This window comes from Sciurus vulgaris (genome assembly GCF_902686455.1).
Source record: "Sciurus vulgaris genome assembly, chromosome: 8".
NCBI lineage: Eukaryota > Metazoa > Chordata > Mammalia > Rodentia > Sciuridae > Sciurus > Sciurus vulgaris.
The window spans coordinates 83,564,471-83,584,984 of NC_136468.1; the positions used below are offsets into that span (position 1 = coordinate 83,564,471).

The 20,514-nt window shown below is 36.9% G+C and overlaps 1 protein-coding gene across 1 annotated transcript in view; it reads left to right on the forward strand.

The window, feature by feature from the left end:
• The window catches only part of DNAH11 (dynein axonemal heavy chain 11), a 335,620-nt gene that overhangs the window by 294,907 nt on the left and 20,199 nt on the right, over nt 1–20,514 (forward strand). Inside the window, 8 exon segments of the mRNA XM_079151923.1 lie at nt 50–214; nt 1,900–2,040; nt 6,665–6,835; nt 8,782–8,904; nt 10,515–10,708; nt 12,024–12,172; nt 13,016–13,143; nt 15,801–16,028. Of these exon segments, the coding sequence (XP_079008049.1) occupies nt 50–214; nt 1,900–2,040; nt 6,665–6,835; nt 8,782–8,904; nt 10,515–10,708; nt 12,024–12,172; nt 13,016–13,143; nt 15,801–16,028 (1,299 nt within the window).

Here is a 20,514-nt window from a genome sequence, read left to right on the forward strand (position 1 = left end):
AATTTTATGTGTAGTCACCATTTCTCACATGTTTCTTGGTTCATATTAGTTGGTTTTGACAAAGCACCAAAATGACTTTAAGATCGAGTTGAAGCACCTGGAGGATGACCTCCTTCTGCGCCTTTCAGCAGCAGAGGGAAGCTTCCTAGATGACACCAAGTTGGTGGAGAGGCTGGAGACGACAAAGGCCACCGCAGCAGAGATAGAGCACAAGGTAGGAGAGGGCAAAGGATGCTGGAGATTTTTAATGCTCTGTTTTAGTGAAATGCTGGGGACTACAATACAATCAAAGTGGTCATTCCTCTGAGAGGACTGACATACTGTGGAATTCATTTAACCACGAGCCCTTAAGAATTGGTCAGTGTGGGATTTAGAGTGGAGATGGAGATGGTTGAACTTGAACTTTAATTCCTCAGAGATCCAGTCATTCACTTTAGCTTCTCTCAGGCTATTGTTTCTCTTGAGTGCCCAGATTTGAAGAAAATTGGAGCCCGCTGTCTTCTATGGTGGAAAATCTAAAAAGGCTTAGCATTTAGCTTGGGAAAACTTATATCCTATAGTCTTAGCACAATTTCCCCAGTCTGTTGGCATTTTAGAGAAACCCTTGGAGCTAAAGTTTCATTTGTAGGTCTGCAGTGGCAGGAAACTGAGCAAGAGATGGTCTCCTGCTGTAGTCAAATGCAGTGTTTACCCTGGGAAAATGACATTTCCTAAAAGCTGGTAAAAATTTTCATCAAGTAGGCTTCCTGCTAAATGTGCAACGCAAATCTCAATATGCTATATGCATGGTGTACACTTTGGACTTTCACTTGTGGTCATTAACCCTTGACATTCCGTTGTTTCCAACGGAATTCCATTAGGCCCTGATTTGCTTTCTGGAATATTCTCATTAATGAGCAATCTATTAATTACCCAAGAAGCAGTGTCACCAAACATCTAATATATTTGTCTTAAATTAAGCAAGGAAATAGAATTTCAAATTACTCTATTCTTTTAAGTAAGTGAATTCTAGGTAGCTCCTAAGATAATAAAGACTAAGGCAATTAAGTAAATTAACTCTTAGCTTTGAAGTTAACTTCTAATTGTCTCTTAGAGTATCACTTAACATATTGCCATGAAAGTGACTTCCCTCTTCTCTATATTTTATTTCCTTTTATACATATATATATATATCATGAGTCACATCTATAGAAATACTTTGGGAAATTGTATCTTGTAAAGCCATAGTCCTAGGTAAAAGAAACAGAGGTTGGATCCTTGAATGAAAATGAATATGCTGGTAGATGGTGGTAGGTTTTATTTTATTTTTTTTAATTATCTCTCTGAATGTGCCCAGAGGCTAATACATAAAACTAAATGGAAATACGTGAGCATATGGATGATCTGGTGCAGTTAGAATTAGAAAGTCATGGCAGTCTTTGTATAGAAGCTTTTTATTGAGCATAGCTATCGGATGTATTATTGACCTTGGCAGCTTTTGTATACCTTGTTGCCTAATAAAGTTGTTGGCATCGAATTGACCCAGCAGACTTTAAGAGCCATCCCTGGGAGGTGATATAGCTGGGTTATTAAGCCCTGAAAGAGAAAGGGGAGGCAGGAAGGTGACATTTCTGAGAAACAAACTCTATAGAACCCAAAACAATTATGGTCGTTTAAATCTGTGATCTGTAAAGCAGCTGAAATCATGTCCATTCTCACTACAACTCAATTTGTGAAAAAAAAAAAAAAAAATTAAAAATATGGATTTAATAATTTTAGAAAAGCTCAAGCACTTAAATACCATTTGTTTTATCTATTTTAATATGAATTCTTTCTCATTTCAAATACATCCTTCCATTACTTGGGAATGTTTGGAGAACATGAAGAGTCAGTTACTAATTTTGTTTGATCCCACTGTAGGTGACTGAAGCCAAAGAAAATGAAAGAAAAATCAATGAGACCCGAGAATGTTACAGACCAGTAGCAGCAAGAGCATCTCTTCTTTATTTTGTTATTAATGATCTCAGAAAAATCAACCCTATCTATCAATTTTCTTTGAAGGTAATGTTGAATAGGCTAAGAAAAATAAAAAATCTCAGAAGTTTCAATGTGTTTCAGGAAACTAGGAATCTATCTCTAAGTGGTCAGTGTATTCATGAAGGACTAGTTAACGACAATAAAAATATCATGCTCTCTGGAACTTTCATTCATAATTCTCAGTAAAGCTTTGAGCTAATGAGAGTACTGATGTGATATCATATCACATTTGTGTGTTGTTTCTAAACAAAGTATGAAGGGTTTATTGAAATATAAGGAATTTTCTTTGAGGTGCCTATTCTATCTTTGTGAAAATATAGGAATCTTAAAGATTTCTCATGTTTTTTTGGTGAAGGAGAACTAATAAGAACAACTATCTATTAAGCCACTATTACATAAGCAAGGCACTCATATACTAAGGCACTATGAGAAAACTATAGAACAGTCCCCATTGTGGGCCATGTTGCAAAAGTCCTCAGAAAAGATTGACATACTGAATTCAGCCGTATATGACAAGCACCATATAATATGACTAAGTGGAATTTATTGCAGAAATACAACTTGATTTAACATTTTTAAAAAAATCACATAATGTAAGTCATCATAGTAATAGAATAAAATAAAAAACAAATGATCATTTCAGTTACTGCAAAGAACCTGACATATTTCAACATAAGGTTTTGAAAGGAGAAAAACTTGTCAGTTAATAAGGAATAGATGGCAGTTTCTCAACATGATAAAAGGCATCTTCAAAAATCAACAGCAAATGTGATATTGAAAAATGAACAAGTATAGCTTTCTATTCAACACTATATGGGAAGTTTTAGCCAGTACAATAAGACAATACAAGGCAAGAGTTTGAAAAGAAGGAAAACTTTTTTTTTTAAACAGGTGATCTGATATATGTTGAAAAGTCTGTGAAATCTACAAAAAAACCAGTAGAACTAAGAAATGAATTTTAAGCAAGGTTGCATGATATAAAGTCAATATACAGAATCTCTGTAGACAAGAGAAATAATTGGAAAATAAAAATAATAGCCCAGTAATATTTATAATGATTTCTAAAACCATGAAACTCTAAGGCATAATTTTAATAAAATGCATGCAAGATTTTTATACTAAAAACTATAAAATATTCTTGAGAAAAATTGAAAACATCATTACTAAATAGATATAATATCTATGTTTATGGATTAGAATTGTTTTTTAAGATGTTAACACTCTCCAAATTGATCTACAGATTCAATTCGGTCTCAATCAAAAACCCTGGAAAATGGGGTTTTTTTTTAGTAGAAATCAGCAAGTTGGTTATAAAATTTGTGTGGACATACAAAGGACTTAAAATAGCTAAAAGCAATTTTCCAGAAAAAAAGCAAAGCTAGAAACTGATCTTAAGACATGTTATGAACTTAACGCTCATCAAGATGGAGTGTTGTTAGACTTTAAAAAAAGCAGAGATCACTGGAACTGAGTTACTGTAAGTGCAACATCTGGTCAGCTGATTTTCAGCAGTGATGCAAAGACAGATCCATGAGGGCAGAACCGTTTTTACAGCTGAAGTTGCTATGACCACTGGAAAACCATGTGGAATCACACAAACTTCAGCTATTGTACCATGGTATATACAAAGTTAATTCAAAATAAATTGACTGAACTATAAAATTTCTACCAAAAACAAAAAAAATGAGGGAAAAACTTTGGGCTTTGAGTTAGGCAATTTTTTTTTTTTTTATCTAGAGATTGAACCCAGAGGTGCGTAAGCACTGAGCTACACACCCAGCCCTTTTTATTTTTTGAGACAGGATCTCCCTAAATTATTTAGGGCTTGCTAAGTTGCTGAGTTTGGTCTTGAACTTATGATCCTCCTAAGTTGATAGGATTACAGGCTTGTGCCACCATGCCTGACTTAGGCAAAGATTTTTTTTTAGGACAGAACAGAAAGTTAAAAAAAAAAAAATATGAACCTTATCATAATTTAAAGTTTATGACCTTTAAAAGACACTGTTAAGAAAATAAAAAGATAAAGCACAGACTAGCAAAAACAATATTCCCAATACATGTATCTAACAAAGAATTTGTAATGCGATATATAAAGAACTTGTACAACTTAGTAATAAGTGTTGAACAGACATGGCCTATAATAAGATGTGTGTACCCTTAAACACATTAAAAATTCACAGCAGCCATCAGAAAAATGTGTGAATGGCTAAAATTTTAGAAGGTTGTCAATACCAACTTTAGCACAGATACAGTACAGCAACTCTCACACTGCTAGAGCTAATGCAGATGGGCTAAACTATTTTGGAAAGCAGTTTGGTAATTTTTGATGAAGTTAAATGTACAGTTGCAATAGGATCTTTCATTTTTACTCTATTCATCTAAGAATAAAAGTACATGTCACACAAAAACTTGTTCACAAATGTTCACAGGCACTTTATTTGGAAATAATCCAAAGGACTGACAAGTGAATGGATATATAAATTTGGCACGTCCATACATTGGATATTGCTCAAAATGTAAAGGTACACGTTGCCTGATAGACACGAAAACACTGGAATGTCACCAAAACATTATGTTGCAAAAAAGCATCCAGACCCTTAGGGGTACCCACCATATAAACTTATGTGAAATGATAGAAAAGGCACGGTTCATCTACAGTGACAGGCTGGGGATGGTGGTGGGAAGTGACTGTAAAGAGGCACGTAAACTTTATTTTGCAGTGATGAAAGTGGAAAGGCTCTTTATCTTAATTATGGTGGTTATTACTGGAATATTGCCATTTGTCAAAAATCTTCAAATGGTACATTCAATAAGCACATTTTATTGTATTAAATTAATGATGAGAATATCAAGTTAATACTTTGCTAATGCCTTCTTACCAGCATTTACCATATGTATCTGTCATTGCAGGCTTTTACTTTCATTCATATATATATATATATATATACAATTCAGTCTGTATATATATATATATATATACAATTCAGTCTGTATATATATGTGTGTGTGTATATATATATATATATATATATATACAAATCAGTCTGTGGTCTCTGGTCCCTGGCCAAAGATAAACATATAAACAGATGTATTTCTATATACTTAAGTACATATCTCTGTGTATAATGTATATAGACATATATATTTATATGAATTTATCCAGCCCCATTATTGCCAAAATATGAAAAAATAATAAATACCAAGAGTGATTTTTTTGGGGGGGACTAGGAATTGAATTCAGGAGCATTCAGCCACTAAGCCACATCCTCATCCCTATTTTGTATTTTATTTAGAGACGGGGTCTCACTGAGTTGCTTAGCACCTCGCTTTTGCTGAGGCTGGCTTTGAATTTGCTATCCTCCTGCCTCAGCCTCCAGAGCCGCTGGGATTACAGGTGTACGCCACTGCACCCAGCCCAAGAGTGATTTTAACAGAAGAGAGAACCAAAGGGTATACCAAAAAAATACATGGGTGGAACTACAGAAAAAACAACCTGGTTTAGAAATAGCTTCAAAATTTGAGTAGAAATTTTTCCAAAGAAGATACATTTTTTTCATATTCTTCCTGGCCGACAAGAATATGAAAAGATGTTCAACATCACCAGTTATTAGGGAGATGAAAATCAGAACGACAGTAAGGTCACACCTCACATCCATTAGAACGGCCACAATTAAAAAAAAAAAAAAAAAAAAAGTGATGTTGAGAACATGGAGCAATTGGAATCCTTGTGCATTCTTGGTGGAAGTATAAAATGGAAAACATTATGACCATCCCTCAAAAAATTAAAGCGATAATCATGTGATCCAGCAATTCCACTTTGGAGAACATATCCAAAATAATTGAAAGGGGTTCTTGAAGATATAGCTCAACACCCATATTCATAGGAGCATTATTTATAGTAGTCAAAAGATGGAAGCAACTCAGATGTTTTTCAATGGATAAATGGATTTACAAAATGTGATGTGTGCACACAGTGGGATATTATGTATCCTTAAAAGGAAAAGAAGGCAATTTTGACAGTGCTCCAACATGGCTGATTATTAAAGGCATTATCCTGAATGAAGTAAGCCAGCCACAAAGCCGAATGTTGCCTGACTCCACCCACATCAAGTCCCTGGAATCGTCAAACTCATAGATGCAGGAAGCAGAACCCTGGTTGCTGGGATTGGGGCCTGTAAGCGGGGGTGGGGGGCGGGCGGGAATGGGTGGTTGTTTAATAGGTGAAGTTTCAGTTTTGCAGGATAAAAAAATATCTAGAGATTGGTGGCATAATATTGTGAATATACTTAAATTTGGTAAATGGCAAATTTTATGTGTATTTTACTGTAATCACAAAAATTTGTCAAACATTTTTTTTTTTTTTTTTTTTTTTGAAGTGCGCAGGTGGAAGGAGAGAGCCTGATGTAACTTAGTTGCTAGGAAGGACATGAGAGCCAATCATATAGAAACCCACATTAATGATGACAGTTACAGTGTGAGGGCATTTACCTGGGGCCAGGAGTTGTTTAAAGAACTCATATCATCTCCTTAAAAATTCTGCCTTTTTCTCTCCCCTTAGATAAACCTCGAACTGAGGCCCTGTGTTTCTGAGGCTAGCGGGACATGCGGGCGCCAGTGAGCACCCTCTAATAGTCATTAAATCCCCCAGGCCTTCAACGTGCTGTTCCACAGAGCGATCGAGCAGGCTGACAAGGCGGAGGACCCGCAGGGGCGCCTCTCTGTCCTGATGGAGAGCATCACCCACGCCGCCTTCCTCTACACCAGCCAGGCGCTATTCGAGAAGGACAAGCTCACCTTCCTATCCCACATGACTTTTCAGGTGAGGAGACTAGTCACTTGGAAGCATCCACCAGATGCCTCTGTTTATCACGTGTTTTCCTTCTGCTGACTGAAAACAGGGTTGCCTTTCTGGAAGCGCTTAGTAGTGAAAGGAGCGTTTGGGGTTCTCATGGAGAACCTGAGCATGTGATAACCCTCCCCTGGGTACAGGGCTTTGGTTAGGTGGTTATGCACATTAAGCAACGACCATAGCCATCACCATGAAAAGCTTCAATGAGACATTCTGTTACCTTCTTGGGTCCTGTCAGGAATCTTCCAGAGCCTACCAAGAAGGTCTTTTAGGATTAGGATTTTGAGTCCAGATCTGAGAGATCCTAGGACTGAATGGTTTAAAAAACTGAATGGTTTCATCCCTGTTGATGCAAATGACAAAATTTTCTTTTTAAAGGTTGCATAGTATTCCTCTGCAAATCATAGTGTATATTTCAATATTGCAAAAAGGGTACATTGTAAATGTTCTCACTGCAAAAAAAAAATGATTACTATATGAGGTGATGTATGTGTTAATTAGCTTTATTTAACCATTTTACAACGTAAACATATATCAAAGCATCACATTTTATCCCATAAATGTATGACTATTATTTGTCAGTTTAAAAAAATGGGTAAAGAGATTACCCATCTAGGCTTCATACCCTGTTTTCAATTGATACCAGTTTCCCTTTTAATCTTTTTAATTTGGACTTACACAAAAGAGTTTTGTGAGAATAAAGGTGTCCATGGTAAAAAAAAGAAGGAAAAATAATAAAACTTCAAGCTCCATGTTCAGATGAAATAAGCCTGTCATTTTTTATTAGTTTGCTGTATGGTTCTTCCTGTCCCTCAAAACCTTGAGAAAATATCTGTGCCTTACCTGTTTTGTGTCTTCCAAAGGACCTTGACCAGAGATGGTATTTTGTAAGTACCTGCTGTGCATAATAATAAGCTACCACTTCCCTTTTGATGTTTTTGATATTCACAGATGCCCTTAGGTTCTCTAAGAATATAAGTGTACATGTTTTAGTATGTGTGTGATCAACAGGAACAAGGAATTACAAAATGATATACTGATTGTTAATTAACAAGAAGGAGTCAGGGATGACAAAACCTGATACACAAATCTATTTAAAACTTCCCTTTGGAAACCATAGATAAAGTAGAATCTATCTCAAATCCTGCCAATCTATGTAAATGAGATCTTCATTATCTATATGAATGATTACTCATTGAAATAAACTGAATTAAGAAAAATTAATTATTCACTAAAACAGAATATATTTTAATGCATTTTGAAAATATCTAGAATTTTCTACATAACATAAAAGTCAAATTTCTCTTGTTTATTGAGGTGTTATGTTTCTACATGGAAATTAGGAATATTTCATTTTTGCCTTCCAAAATGTACTATGAATTCCTCAATCAGACTGCCTAGGGTTTATTCCAGTTAATTATGTTTAGTTGTATCTGTTAAACAATTTTGAGTTTTACTCAAAATAATCTCAGATACAAGAAAGTTCTTTTATGTTCTTTATAGTTTATTGAATATAACATCTATACTAGGTTAACTTATGATATTAGTTCTCTCTGTTTAGTAATTAAGTCCATTGTCACCTGAGACTTTCTCATTTTCTATCACAAATTTTAAGATAGATTTATATCTAACAGAAAATTAAATACAAAGTGTATTTCAAATATGTTGCTGATAGCCATGGTCATTAGAAGTGGAATAAATCAGGCTTTGCAGTTATTTTTTATAATATTTCCAGGAATGGTTTTGCAATTGTGAACGTACTCTCAGAATCTTTATTTCAACCATGGAGTAGATACTTGCCAGAATTCTCAGCAGATTTGGTTGTGCTCATTGAGGCTTGTCTTCCCTGGTGACTGCTTCCTAGGTTGTGATTTCCACATAAACTTAATGATCCTTTTCAATTTCCTGTATTCAAGATTTTGTTAAGAAAGAAAGAGGTTGACCCGCTGGAACTGGATTTCCTGCTCAGGTTCCCAGTTGAACACACCTATCTAAGTCCCCTCGACTTTCTGACTACTCAATCATGGAGTGCTATTAAGGTACATAAACAACTTGTTTTCTCAATTTCTAAATATTACTTCAAATATTAGCTCTCATAAAAGGATAAATACATTTGTCAAGCTACAAATGATATAATAGACACTATTTCATTGGTAAAAACGTGCTATACAATGTGATGATCTTTCATTATATTCACATTATTAAATTATTTAACTTCTTACTGGAAAGTAAAGGAGCTTTTGACCTATTTGTGGGTGGAAAAGTTATTAATAAATATGTGTAGTCCATCAGGACCTTTGATAAAAGTCAAGCTATATAAATGTGGTTTTTTTCAACTTACTTAAATCTATTTTCTGCATTTCATTTTTTAAAATTATATTTCTCTGCTTTTTCTAAATATTTTTAAATTATACAACAAAATAGTAGTTTATTCTCATTGTAAAATGTTAAAGCAAAACAATATTGTAAAGAAAAAAGTGTCCTTGTTCAACCCCACTTATCAGTCCTTATTCCATTGTTCTGTCAGAAGATCCTATGTTTTTAAAATTATTTATTTTTTTATTTTTTACAGACAGCATTTTGATTCATTGTACACAAATGGGGTACATCATTTCATTTCTATGGTTGTACACAAATGTGTTTTTAAGAGTTTATTCTCCCGAGCTCTAGAGTTCCTTAAAGATGTTCAACATATGTTAAACTTTGACCCATTTTTTGTTCAAAGGAAAAAATATTTCTGTGCATTGAAAATAACTATTATGTCTATTTTTATAGTACATTAAGATTTTAATTTTAAAAACTAGTTTGGGCTGGTGCAGTGGCACACACCTGGAATCCCAATCACTTGGAAGGCTGAGGCAGGAGGATCTCAAGTTGATGGCAAGTTAGCAGGACCCTCAACAACTTAGTGAGACCCTGTCTCCAAATAAGAAATAAAAAGCACCGAGGATGTAGCTCAATGGTACAGCATCCTTGGGTTTAATCCGTAGTACACCCCCACCCAACCCCCCCCCCCCCCAAAAAAAAAAAACTAGCTTTTTTTTTTTTTTTTCTGATTTTCTTTTTTGTTTGTGGAACTAGGGTTTGAAACCCAGGGTGCTCTACCACTGAACTATATCCCTAGTTCTTTTAATTCTTGTTTTTTATTGCTGAGATGCTGCCTTTGCAGAAAACAGTTGATGCATTCAAATGGGTGATAAAGAGAGTTTATCAAAGAATATATTTTTGTATTGTGGACAAAAATGATGAGAGTGAACCAAGGATGGGGAAGGAAATAAGAGAGAAAGGAGCTACTGGAACGAGTAAGAAATGAAATTACAGGAGAAAGCTACCATAGTCATTGCCAAAGACATCCCCAGGGTAAAGAGTTGGCAAAGAAAGACCCTGCCTCCCTCCCTCTCTCCAGTCCCTAGTCTCCTGCAAGTGCTTACCTTTGACAAACCCAGCCAGGCAAAAGGACAGGGGAGCTTAGTTGACGTTATCCTTAGGGATCACCCTCTAAGCCGGGCAGGAAAGGGTACAGAGTAAATCTGGAGAGGGAAAGGAAGACTGTCCAGTGTGATGTGCTAAGATGGGATTAGAGCCCCCTCAAGTCCTCAGGCCGTCAGCTGCTCTCCCAGTTTCCCGTCTGTTTCCTTTTGCACTCCAGGCACTTGCCCTTATGGAAGAATTTCGAGGCATAGATAGAGATGTGGAAGGATCTGCCAAGCAGTGGAGGAAGTGGGTAGAATCTGAGTGTCCAGAAAAAGAAAAGTTACCGCAAGAATGGAAGAAGAAAAGTTTAATACAGAAGCTGATTATTTTGAGAGCAGTGCGCCCCGACAGGATGACATATGCTCTCAGGTAGGGCACTTTCGGAAATTCAAGTTAACATGGAGGAAACTTGGCCCCCGGGGATAAGGGTATCTGGTGGAAGTGTCAACTGTCCATTTCCATGAGGTGTGGTGTGATTCTGCTGAGATTTCCATATTTCAGTCATCGCTATTGTTAAAATTCACTAAACGGTGTGCTGGTCTATTGGCAGACCCAGCATATCCTTCCTGAAAAGCTCAATTTTGAAATCAGGAAGGGAGACAGGATCTGATGGAAATATGCTTGGAAGAGAGATGGGTGTCAGCAGAGTTCAGAGGCCAGGAACATGCATTATCCAAGAACAAATTCCATCATCTTTATTCAGTAGTAGCATTTTGGCTCTGAAGATTTAGCATGTCAAACAACAACAAAAAAAATGAATTCCTTTCATGGAGCAGCTCAGCATCCTATAACTTTACAACCAGTGCAATTTAAAAGCAGAAATCCGTGTCTATATCCTGGTTCCGGTGTCTTTTTCTTTGCCCTTTTGGCTTCTAAATGGTAATATGCTGCTTAATTCACACAAGTCTTAATTTGAATTCACTAACCTAAGAGTTCTCAGCTTCCTTCCCTGTTGTGCTCCTCTTTCTTCAATAGTGTTCATGTGCCTCAGGTTTTTTCCTTTGCTTTGTCTAGTTCAGCCAATTTTCAGAAACCTCTGCCGATCCCTACTTTACAAGTTAATTCTGCTTAGTAGTACTTACTTTCTGCTAAATCTGATGCTGCTGGAAAATAATCCCTGCTTAATTGAGCTTCCCTGTGTTAGAAACACCCCAAAAAGCATTTGTATATTCATGAGAAGCCCAGCAGGCTGGAAAATTGCACTGTGGCAAATCTAATGAACTGTTAATAAGTAATGGGGGAATCTGGCAGGGGATTTGGGGGATACAAAGCCATATGCAGGCAGGTGATGGTACTGGGGGGTTGTCTCAAAAGCCCCCCAAATAGAACATAGGCCTCTGCTTTCCCGAGTTTTGTAAGTACAGAGGGGTTTCATTGATACCCCTCCTGCATAAACCTAGTTAGAATCATTTCGTCATTGTAAAAAGCCACCCCACATAATAAACATGGCTTGCTTCTTTTTCCTGTGCCTATGGTTTAGGTTTATCCAAGTAGAAATGCTTTTCAAGGTTGAAATCAATTATGTTTTTAGCATCTTCTTTTTTTGTTTTGTTTTGTTTGTTTTTTATTCATTTTTATTGTAAACAAATGGGATATTCATTTTTATTGTAAACAAATGACATCTTGTTTCTCTGTTTGCACATGAAGCAGAGGCATATCATTTGTGCATCTTCTTTTTTAATAGAAATTTTGTCGAGGAAAAATTGGGTGCAAAATATGGGGAGAGGACCAGATTGGATTTAGGAAAAGCGTTTGAAGAAAGTGGCCCAGCCACGCCCATATTCTTCATCCTGTCCCCAGGGGTGGATGCCCTCAAAGACCTAGAGATGCTTGGTGAGTGGCCAGGGGGCTTACTGGCCTGCCCTTCCTCCTACGTTTTACCTGCTACCCACCTGCCCTTCCTTTCTGTTCACAGTTCATTCTCTCTTCTTTCTCTCTCTTTGTTGGAGGTTGGGTGTATGGAAAATGTAAGACTAATAACACTGCAGTCTGAAGAAATGTTCAAACGGAACATTCATCTGGTTGGCATCATGCAAGTTTCTTTTGTACTGTTTCCCACCTTTTGAGTAGATGAGGGCAGAGGGCAATTTTCTCCATGCTCATGTAATCTTGCGCCCCCTGTAACTAAATAATGGTCATTAGAGCAAGTCTATTTGATTGTGCAAGGCACTGGCGCTTTGTGCTCTGGATTACTATTCCCCATGGCCTACACCAGGAATACCAGGTTAATGTAGCTGTGACCTGACTGTGCTCAATTTAAATGTGGCCTCACAAGGTGAGAGCTTGTGCATTTACCCAATGAACCCATCTGTTCGAAAAAATGATGTGATATCTACCACATGTTGCTCCTTTTTCTGAGGGAAATGCTTTGCTCCTCCTGCAGGAGTTTAGAAAGCTCCCTAACAATGCTGCCATCTATCAAAATGTCAAAAGCTTCATTATCATAAAACCAAAGGAACTGACTTCCACAGGCTTTTCTAATGCTTACAGGGAGGGAGCTGTGGAGAGCTCACAAAGCCACTTGTGGAAACCATGGAGATGGAGTTCAGATTCTCCAGGAAAGTGACCTAGAAGATGGCAATAGTGACCACAGATGTACATTAGACCAGTAAACTCAGACTTTCCTCACCTCTTCTCCTCTGACATTTGCTCTCGCCATGTTGTATTCCCCCACAGGTAAAAGACTTGGGTTTACAATTGACTCAGGAAAATTCCACAATGTGTCTTTAGGACAAGGTCAGGAGACCGTGGCTGAAATGGCACTGGAGAAAGCTTCCAGAGGAGGACACTGGGTCATGCTCCAAGTGAGTATTAAGTTTTCCATCAAAGTACTGGGCATGAACATAGGATGATGTAGAGCCACCCTGCCCAGAGGAGGGAGAGGGGGGTCCTTGTCATAACACACAGGGATTCACGGAGCCCCGGTGGCACTCTCAGTCCTCTAAGGGCATTAGGGACTCTGCTGACAGGGATGGTTCTCCTCCTTAGAGAGGCTGCCCAGTGCTTTAAATTTTTTAAATATTAGAAGGAATCCCATCAGTCTCCTGACTTACAGATGTCTGCAACACTGCAGTAGCACTTGAGGACAAACAGGTTTCTAGAGATTGCCACTCTGTTGCTATGGTAGTTGCAGAAGTTGCATGTTGCTTTAAAGTTGACAGAGTCCAGGACACACACACAATCTTATACAACTCTAGCTGCCCCTAAGCACTTGGGTAGCTTTCCCTTGGTTTGTAAATTAAGGAAATTAGACAATTCCTTCCTGCCTTCTAGGGTTGGCATTACACAGGTGTGTGATTCTACCACATGGTAGAATCTTCTAGGGTGGCTTCCTTAGCCAGGGATTCTCACAGGAGCCCCCAAGCACAGGTCAGCTCCAGGGGCCCCTGGAGCCGTGCCGACTCCTATGGCAAGCCCCACTAGCTGTCAGCAGGTCTAGCAGTAGCCATTTGATGTGAGACACAGTGAACCCAGAGATTTCCTTGAGTAGGTATTCACAGGATACCTTATCTCCAATTGTTACAGTAAAGCTCTACAGATAGGTATTATTTCCCATAGTACCTCCAGCATCCTGTATGTTGATACATGTTATATTTTGCTTAAATGAAACTGGGTTCATGACAAAGCAACCCAAAAGCCAAGCAGGTTTCCATCTGTAGGAACATATCCTTCTGGATTATTAATACCCACTGCTCAAATGAGGCCATGATAGAGACCTTCATATGGGGATCTGGGATAGTGGTACATCCCCTTCTGAGGCTCAGAATCAGATGTGTAAGAATGGAGGCTCTCTTTTGTGTGTGTGTGTGTGTGTGTGTGTGTGTGTTTGATGTTGTTTTATTTCCCAGAGACAGCAGTTACTGCTCATCTAGTCTGATAACACTGAAATATTCCTAAAAGAAAAGATTCCATTGAGAGTGCTCATGTACCCAGGAGCTCAGGACTGGAGAGAATAGTAGAAGGGGTGCAGTCATTCGCAAAAGAGCCTATGGTTTGAGCCATGCGTGTGTGATGGTAGGAGCCTGGAGTCCCAGCTACTCAAGAGGTAGTTAGGGTCCAACAGACAGGACATAATTGAACTTAGAAAACAGGTTTTGTTATTCACTTTCCTTAGGTATGAGAAATACTCTTATTAGAACCAAATAGCAAGCATGTAGGAGAGGAAAGTTGGGTCCTTAGCTGCTGGATTAATTTCCAGGACTGCCAAGCCAAACTTGCATAGACTGTGTGACTTAATTCACAGAAATTTAATTTCTCGCTGTCCTGGAGGCTGGAAGTATGAGATCAAGGCAACAGCAGGTCTGGTTTCTTCTGAGACCTCCCTCCCTAACTTGTAGATGGCCAACTTTCCCTGTGTCTTCACATGGTTTTATCAAGGCACCAGTCATCTGGGGACATATGACCTTATCTAGTCTTAATTACCTCTTTGAAGGACTCCATCTCCAAATATAGTTACATTGTGAAGTACTGGAAGTAGGGCTTCAGCACCTGAGTTTTGGAGGAGACATAGTTCAGCTCATGACTCCTGGCAATGTTCAATATTTACTATGGGAATAAAAGTCTAATGATATGAACAACTGAATGGGCATAGAACCTCCTACAACAGAAATTTCAAAGAATGCCCTTTTTACTCTTCCCTTCCTTATTTGCCTTCACCCTCTCTATTTCTGTACATGTTATAATCATAACATATTATGTTAAGATTATTAAAAATAATCTTAGTTATTTTCCTTGCTGGAAATAATTATGTATCCCTGGATGTGATGTTCTAGTCACTGTTTCAGAACTTCTCCAAAGCTGGAAAACATGTCAGATTCAGCCTTCATTCCTCTCTACTGATACCAATGACCACGTTCCACCTTGTGAGTGTTTAATGTTGAAGGAGCGCATTTGTGAATCAAAGATGATTGTGATGATAGTGGTGGCATTTGTGTGTGTGTGTGTGTGTGTGTGTGTGTGTGTCTTTTGACAGCTCTTTGATTTAAGAACAATGCTATGTTAAGAATAGACCTTTTGTGTCCACATGCTAATGTACAGGAGTTTGAGTAACAGAGGTTTCCAGCAGAAAAAAGGGGTGATCCATTGTATTACTGGCTTCTAGTTTTATACTTTATTAATCTAACCCAGATGTGTCTCAGTGATTGGGTTGCAACTGTAACAAAGAAAAATGTTAGGCAACTCCATCTCAGAAGTGAAGTAGGTACATGTTTGGGAGACATTCTGGTTTACAATGACAAACTTTGGTGATGTGAAACAATTTAATATGTTCAATATTCAACTGTTTTACCCTTTTTTTTTTCCCTTTTGTGATGTAATAAAAGAAAATTTAAGTCATTGTTCTGAGTTTTAAACACACACACATATATGCTTGTATGTATGTACATCAGAAAATGTTTTGATACTAGAATTCAAACAATATGCTAAAATTTTATAAGAATCATAAGCCAATACTGTCTTTCAGAATGTCCATTTGGTAGCCAAGTGGCTAGGAACCTTGGAGAAACTCCTTGAAAGATTCAGCCACGGAAGCCACAGAGATTACAGGGTGTTCATGAGTGCTGAGTCTGCCCCTACACCAGATGAGCACATCATCCCTCAAGGGCTTCTGGAAAATTCCATTAAAATCACCAATGAACCTCCTACAGGAATGCTAGCCAATTTGCATGCTGCTCTGTACAACTTTGATCCGGTAAGAAAGCAGAAGCAACCTGATCTGACAAATAAAATCAGAGTTCTCACAAGACTATGAAGACCATCCTCAATTCATGCATCTCAGAGGATTGGCATAACATCTCTGAGAGGAGGGGATGTGTGAATGCATGTGTGTTTTGTGTGTCTTCGTTTTTTAAAAAAACTGCCCTAGTCTAATGACTCAAAAATATATTCAAATTTCACACTAAAACTAAGAAAACTATAGCCACATGTGTAATGTGAACAAACTCAGTGACTTTTGAGGAAGTTGCTCAAACTAGTATCTCACATGGACAAAGTAAAAGCTTTTGTTACTGTATGTATTTCACTGCATAGTTGACGCGGATTTTATGCCAAATTATTTTACAAAAAGTGGAATAAGACCATTACGTAAAGTTTTTCTTTTTAATTGTGCCAGTATTACTTCAGAATCATTTACTACTAAAGTGCTTTTGGCACCGAATTAGGATGCACAGAATCCTTGTGAATATATGTTAACCCAGTGACAATTCTGTAGTGAAATACGGTATCCTTGTGGATATGGATGACTGTGATGATAAGGAAAGTACAATGTTTCAGATCTGGGTATTTTTAAATTATTTATTTATTTTTTAATTTTTTATAGACTGCATTTTGATTCATTGTACACAAATGGGGTACATCATTTTGTTTCTATGGTTGTACACAATGTAGATTCATACCATTCATGTAATCATACATGTACATCTGGGATTTTTAAAAATTCTTTTAGTTGTAGATGGACGCAATACATTTATTTTATATATTTATTTTTATGTGGTTCTGAGGATCGAACCCAATGTCTCACACGTGCTAGGCAAGCACTCTAACACTGAGTCACAACTCCAGCCCTCAGATCTAGTTTTAGCATTGGAAAATTCAAAGTCCTTTTTTTCAGGGTATAGTAATAATACCTTCTTATTTATGTTTTCGTTTCCTTTAAAAATAAATTAATACACATGTATAAATGAATGATAACCCAATTACTATTATTCCCCATATTCAAATTATTGTACCTATCTGTATCAAGACCAAGTCTTTCATTTTCCTTTGTTTCTCTTGTTTTGATTTTCTAGCCCTACTTCTATTTTCTTGGAAATCCTTGGTAAATAGCACTCTTATTAAGAGTAGAATGAGCTGTAGAGAATAAATATACATGATTGGGTGATAAATATTCAAGCCCCTATTAGAAATGTTATTCTCCATGAAGCACCCCAACACACTTAACTTTCTCCAATACTTTTTGGACCAATGCCCAAACCAACTTTATGAAGAAATTATAATAATAGGCCACCTCAAGAATACAGTGATGAAAACATGGCTAATTACTTAAATAACTGTGTAATTTATAGGCTAGATATAGAGAAGACTGTATAAACAATAGGCACTTGAAAATCTTGTTGAATCTTTTGAATATTTGCAATATGCCTTTTTCAATGTACTATGGCAGACATATATTTGCCTTTTTAGTCATCTTTTAATTTATAATTTCTAATCAGATATGACACTTTCAAGTTCTTCCATAAAATAAGTGCAAAAGAGGAATTTGATATATTTACAATTTATTCATTCCCCTAAAGGAATTGTCTTAAACATGAAAGTGAGCATTTCTTGAATAAATATGCTCTTGCCCAATTATCCTTCAGCATTGTTTTTTTTTGGTGAGTAGCCCTTTGAGAATCTGATACTACTTTGGATACTCTCTCTAGAAAAATACATATTCAAAATTGTGTATATCATGATAGAAGATTCCTCCAAAGCCTATGCATGGATTCTCTAGTTAAGAAAACCTGTTCTAATCTACTCTTGAAAGTAGCAGTTGTTTTGACTGCCATCTGGAAAATCAGAAGGACTTTTAAGAACTTTAAGGAGAACTGTTTCTTTCTAGTGGAAGGAATACTCTTTTTTTCTTTGTTTTTGCTTCTGGAAATCTAACCCATGGCCTGTGTTCAATCAGTGAGCTACATCCACAGCCCAAAGAGAATACTCTTAAGTGTTAAGGCTAAATTTGACCATATGTAGCAAAAGCAAAGATCATCCACGTGAACCACTAAACTTCTCCAACCTATTTTATCCAAAATGAACAAACAAAACCCTTAAGAAAATCTAAAACTTTAAAGAGTCTTCAATGAATGCCCACTTGTCATTATGCTTGAAAACAAAATGTAGTTTTAAAAACATGTTGTTCAAGGATATCATCCTGTCCTCCCTGGCTACCTGTGAATAAACTCCCAGCACTCTTTTATCAGTTCAGATTAGAGTTGGCTACTTTTGAAGGAAATTCTTACAAAATAACAATGACTGAAATGAGTTTAAAAAAAAAAAAAAAAAAGTATTTCTTGCCACGTAAGAGTTCTGGGGGCAGGCCCTTTAGAGCCGATGTGTCACCCCAAGGTTGTCAACAACCTGGTTCTTTACAGTTCACTATTGGCACTGTATGTAGGATGGACCCATCGTGTCCCAGGTGGTTGTGAGCATTGCCATTCCCACCCATGTCACCAACAGAAGAGCAAGAGAAGAAACAAAGATGACGACTATGGAGATATCTCAGCCACTTTCCGTGTGGATGAGAAAATAGTTAACTGCTGGAGGATGATGTTGGTGGTTTATCAGTCAATAACCTATAAACTTATCTACTCAATAAACACACAAGAGCCAATACTCTTTTTAAATGAGAGGGGACGTGACAGGTCTGGCCATTCCAGCTCTGGCCTTTAACATGGCATAACCCAACTCTCCTTTATTTATAACACACAGGTAAAGGGGGCCAAGACTGGGAGGAACTTCTGTGATGGACAGGATAGGGTGGAGTTAGGAGAGCCATTCTCTTAGGGGAACTAGACAGGGAACCCTCTGACTCGGCTAGATAAGGATGGCTTCCAACAGATGACCAAGGGAATATATTTGTTCATTGTATTTTTAAAAATATGATTCCTACAAATAAATATTCTAGTCCCACATCATCTGGAGAGGGAAACAGTCCGAGACCCTCAGTGGAGGCCAAAAACAAAGAGTAGAAGCAAATCCTTTATGTACTGTATTTTTTCCTATGCTATCTATATACCTATGATAAAATTTATAAATCCAGCACAGTAATATATTAATAATAATAACTACTAATAAAATAGAACAACTATAGTAAAGTGCTGTGATAAGCTATTTAAAATTATTAAACTATTTCTGGAATTTTCTATTTAATATTTTTGGATGATGGTTGGCCACAGGTAATTGAAAGTACAGAAAGTGAAATCACAAATAAGGGGTAACTACTATACATAATACCTACTTCTCCTTTCATGTCATTGGTTAATGTAGTCACACTGCCTTAGCTAGCTGCAAGAGAGGCTGGTAAAAGTAAATTTGCCTAGTCATATGCCTAGCAATAAAATCATCAATAAAACATTAAGGCATTCATAGTGATCTTTGTAACAGTTGTACTCCTTTCTCAAATCTCCTTGGGTATTCTCTGTTGCTGCCATGACCCAATCTGATTAAAGCCTGTAACATGAGCAAAAAGTGGTGACTGCTACTTACTGTGCCACCCACATGGGTTAGATAAATGTGTCCCGTTATTCCTGTTGCCCAGATGCCCCTCTTAGCTAAGAAAAACACCCAAGAGGACAAGGCAAGTAAATGTTCTATTTGGATGTTTTTGTTTTGCATACTTTAGTTTTCAAATCAAATTAAATCTGTATTTTTAGTCCTCTTGAATTAGAATTTAACTCCTAACTTTGGAAGCACTTAATATTAGCACTTTATTCCCCTGAGAATTCTAGAATAATTATCTGAATAATTATGTGAATCTGATCATTAAAGTGATGAAGATGTAAAGAATCATTTTTTGTAGGATGCTTAACAACATCCATCTCTTTCAGTGTATCAGCATTTGCCTCTTGAAAATGTCAGAAAGGAATACTGTTTGGGCACTTTTCATACCAAAATAACCATTTTTTTCTTAGAATAAGAAATATGGGTTTCTGTTTGTGTGAAATTTGCAGGCAGAAACAAATAAATGGTGATTATGTGTGTAAAGTCAGAAGCTGTGTACCGGATAGCACTATTATGTAGTGTGAATACCTGTTCTCTGTTCACAATGCTATTTGTATATTTTCTGATATTAATTTTCTCATCTTTTGGTTTGTAAAAACACAACTGGCTTGAAATATGGAATAGTAGGTAGACTCATCCTTTTTCTTAGGAAAGCCTGACTCATAATTCACTAGCATTTATATTATCAGAGTATAATGAAATGGACATTGACTCATACTTTTTAGCACTAAGGGTAAAACCAAGTTATGTGAAGTAGTAGATTGAGTTAATGTACTTCATTATTGTAGTAGTTGGGGTTTTATGAGACCTATCTGTAATTCAAGTGGCTGTTAAATGTCTTACTAGATCATAATTTTGATGTGAAATTTTGATGCTTAGAGTGGGTCTCCTAGAAATTTCTTACACATGAAAGTAAA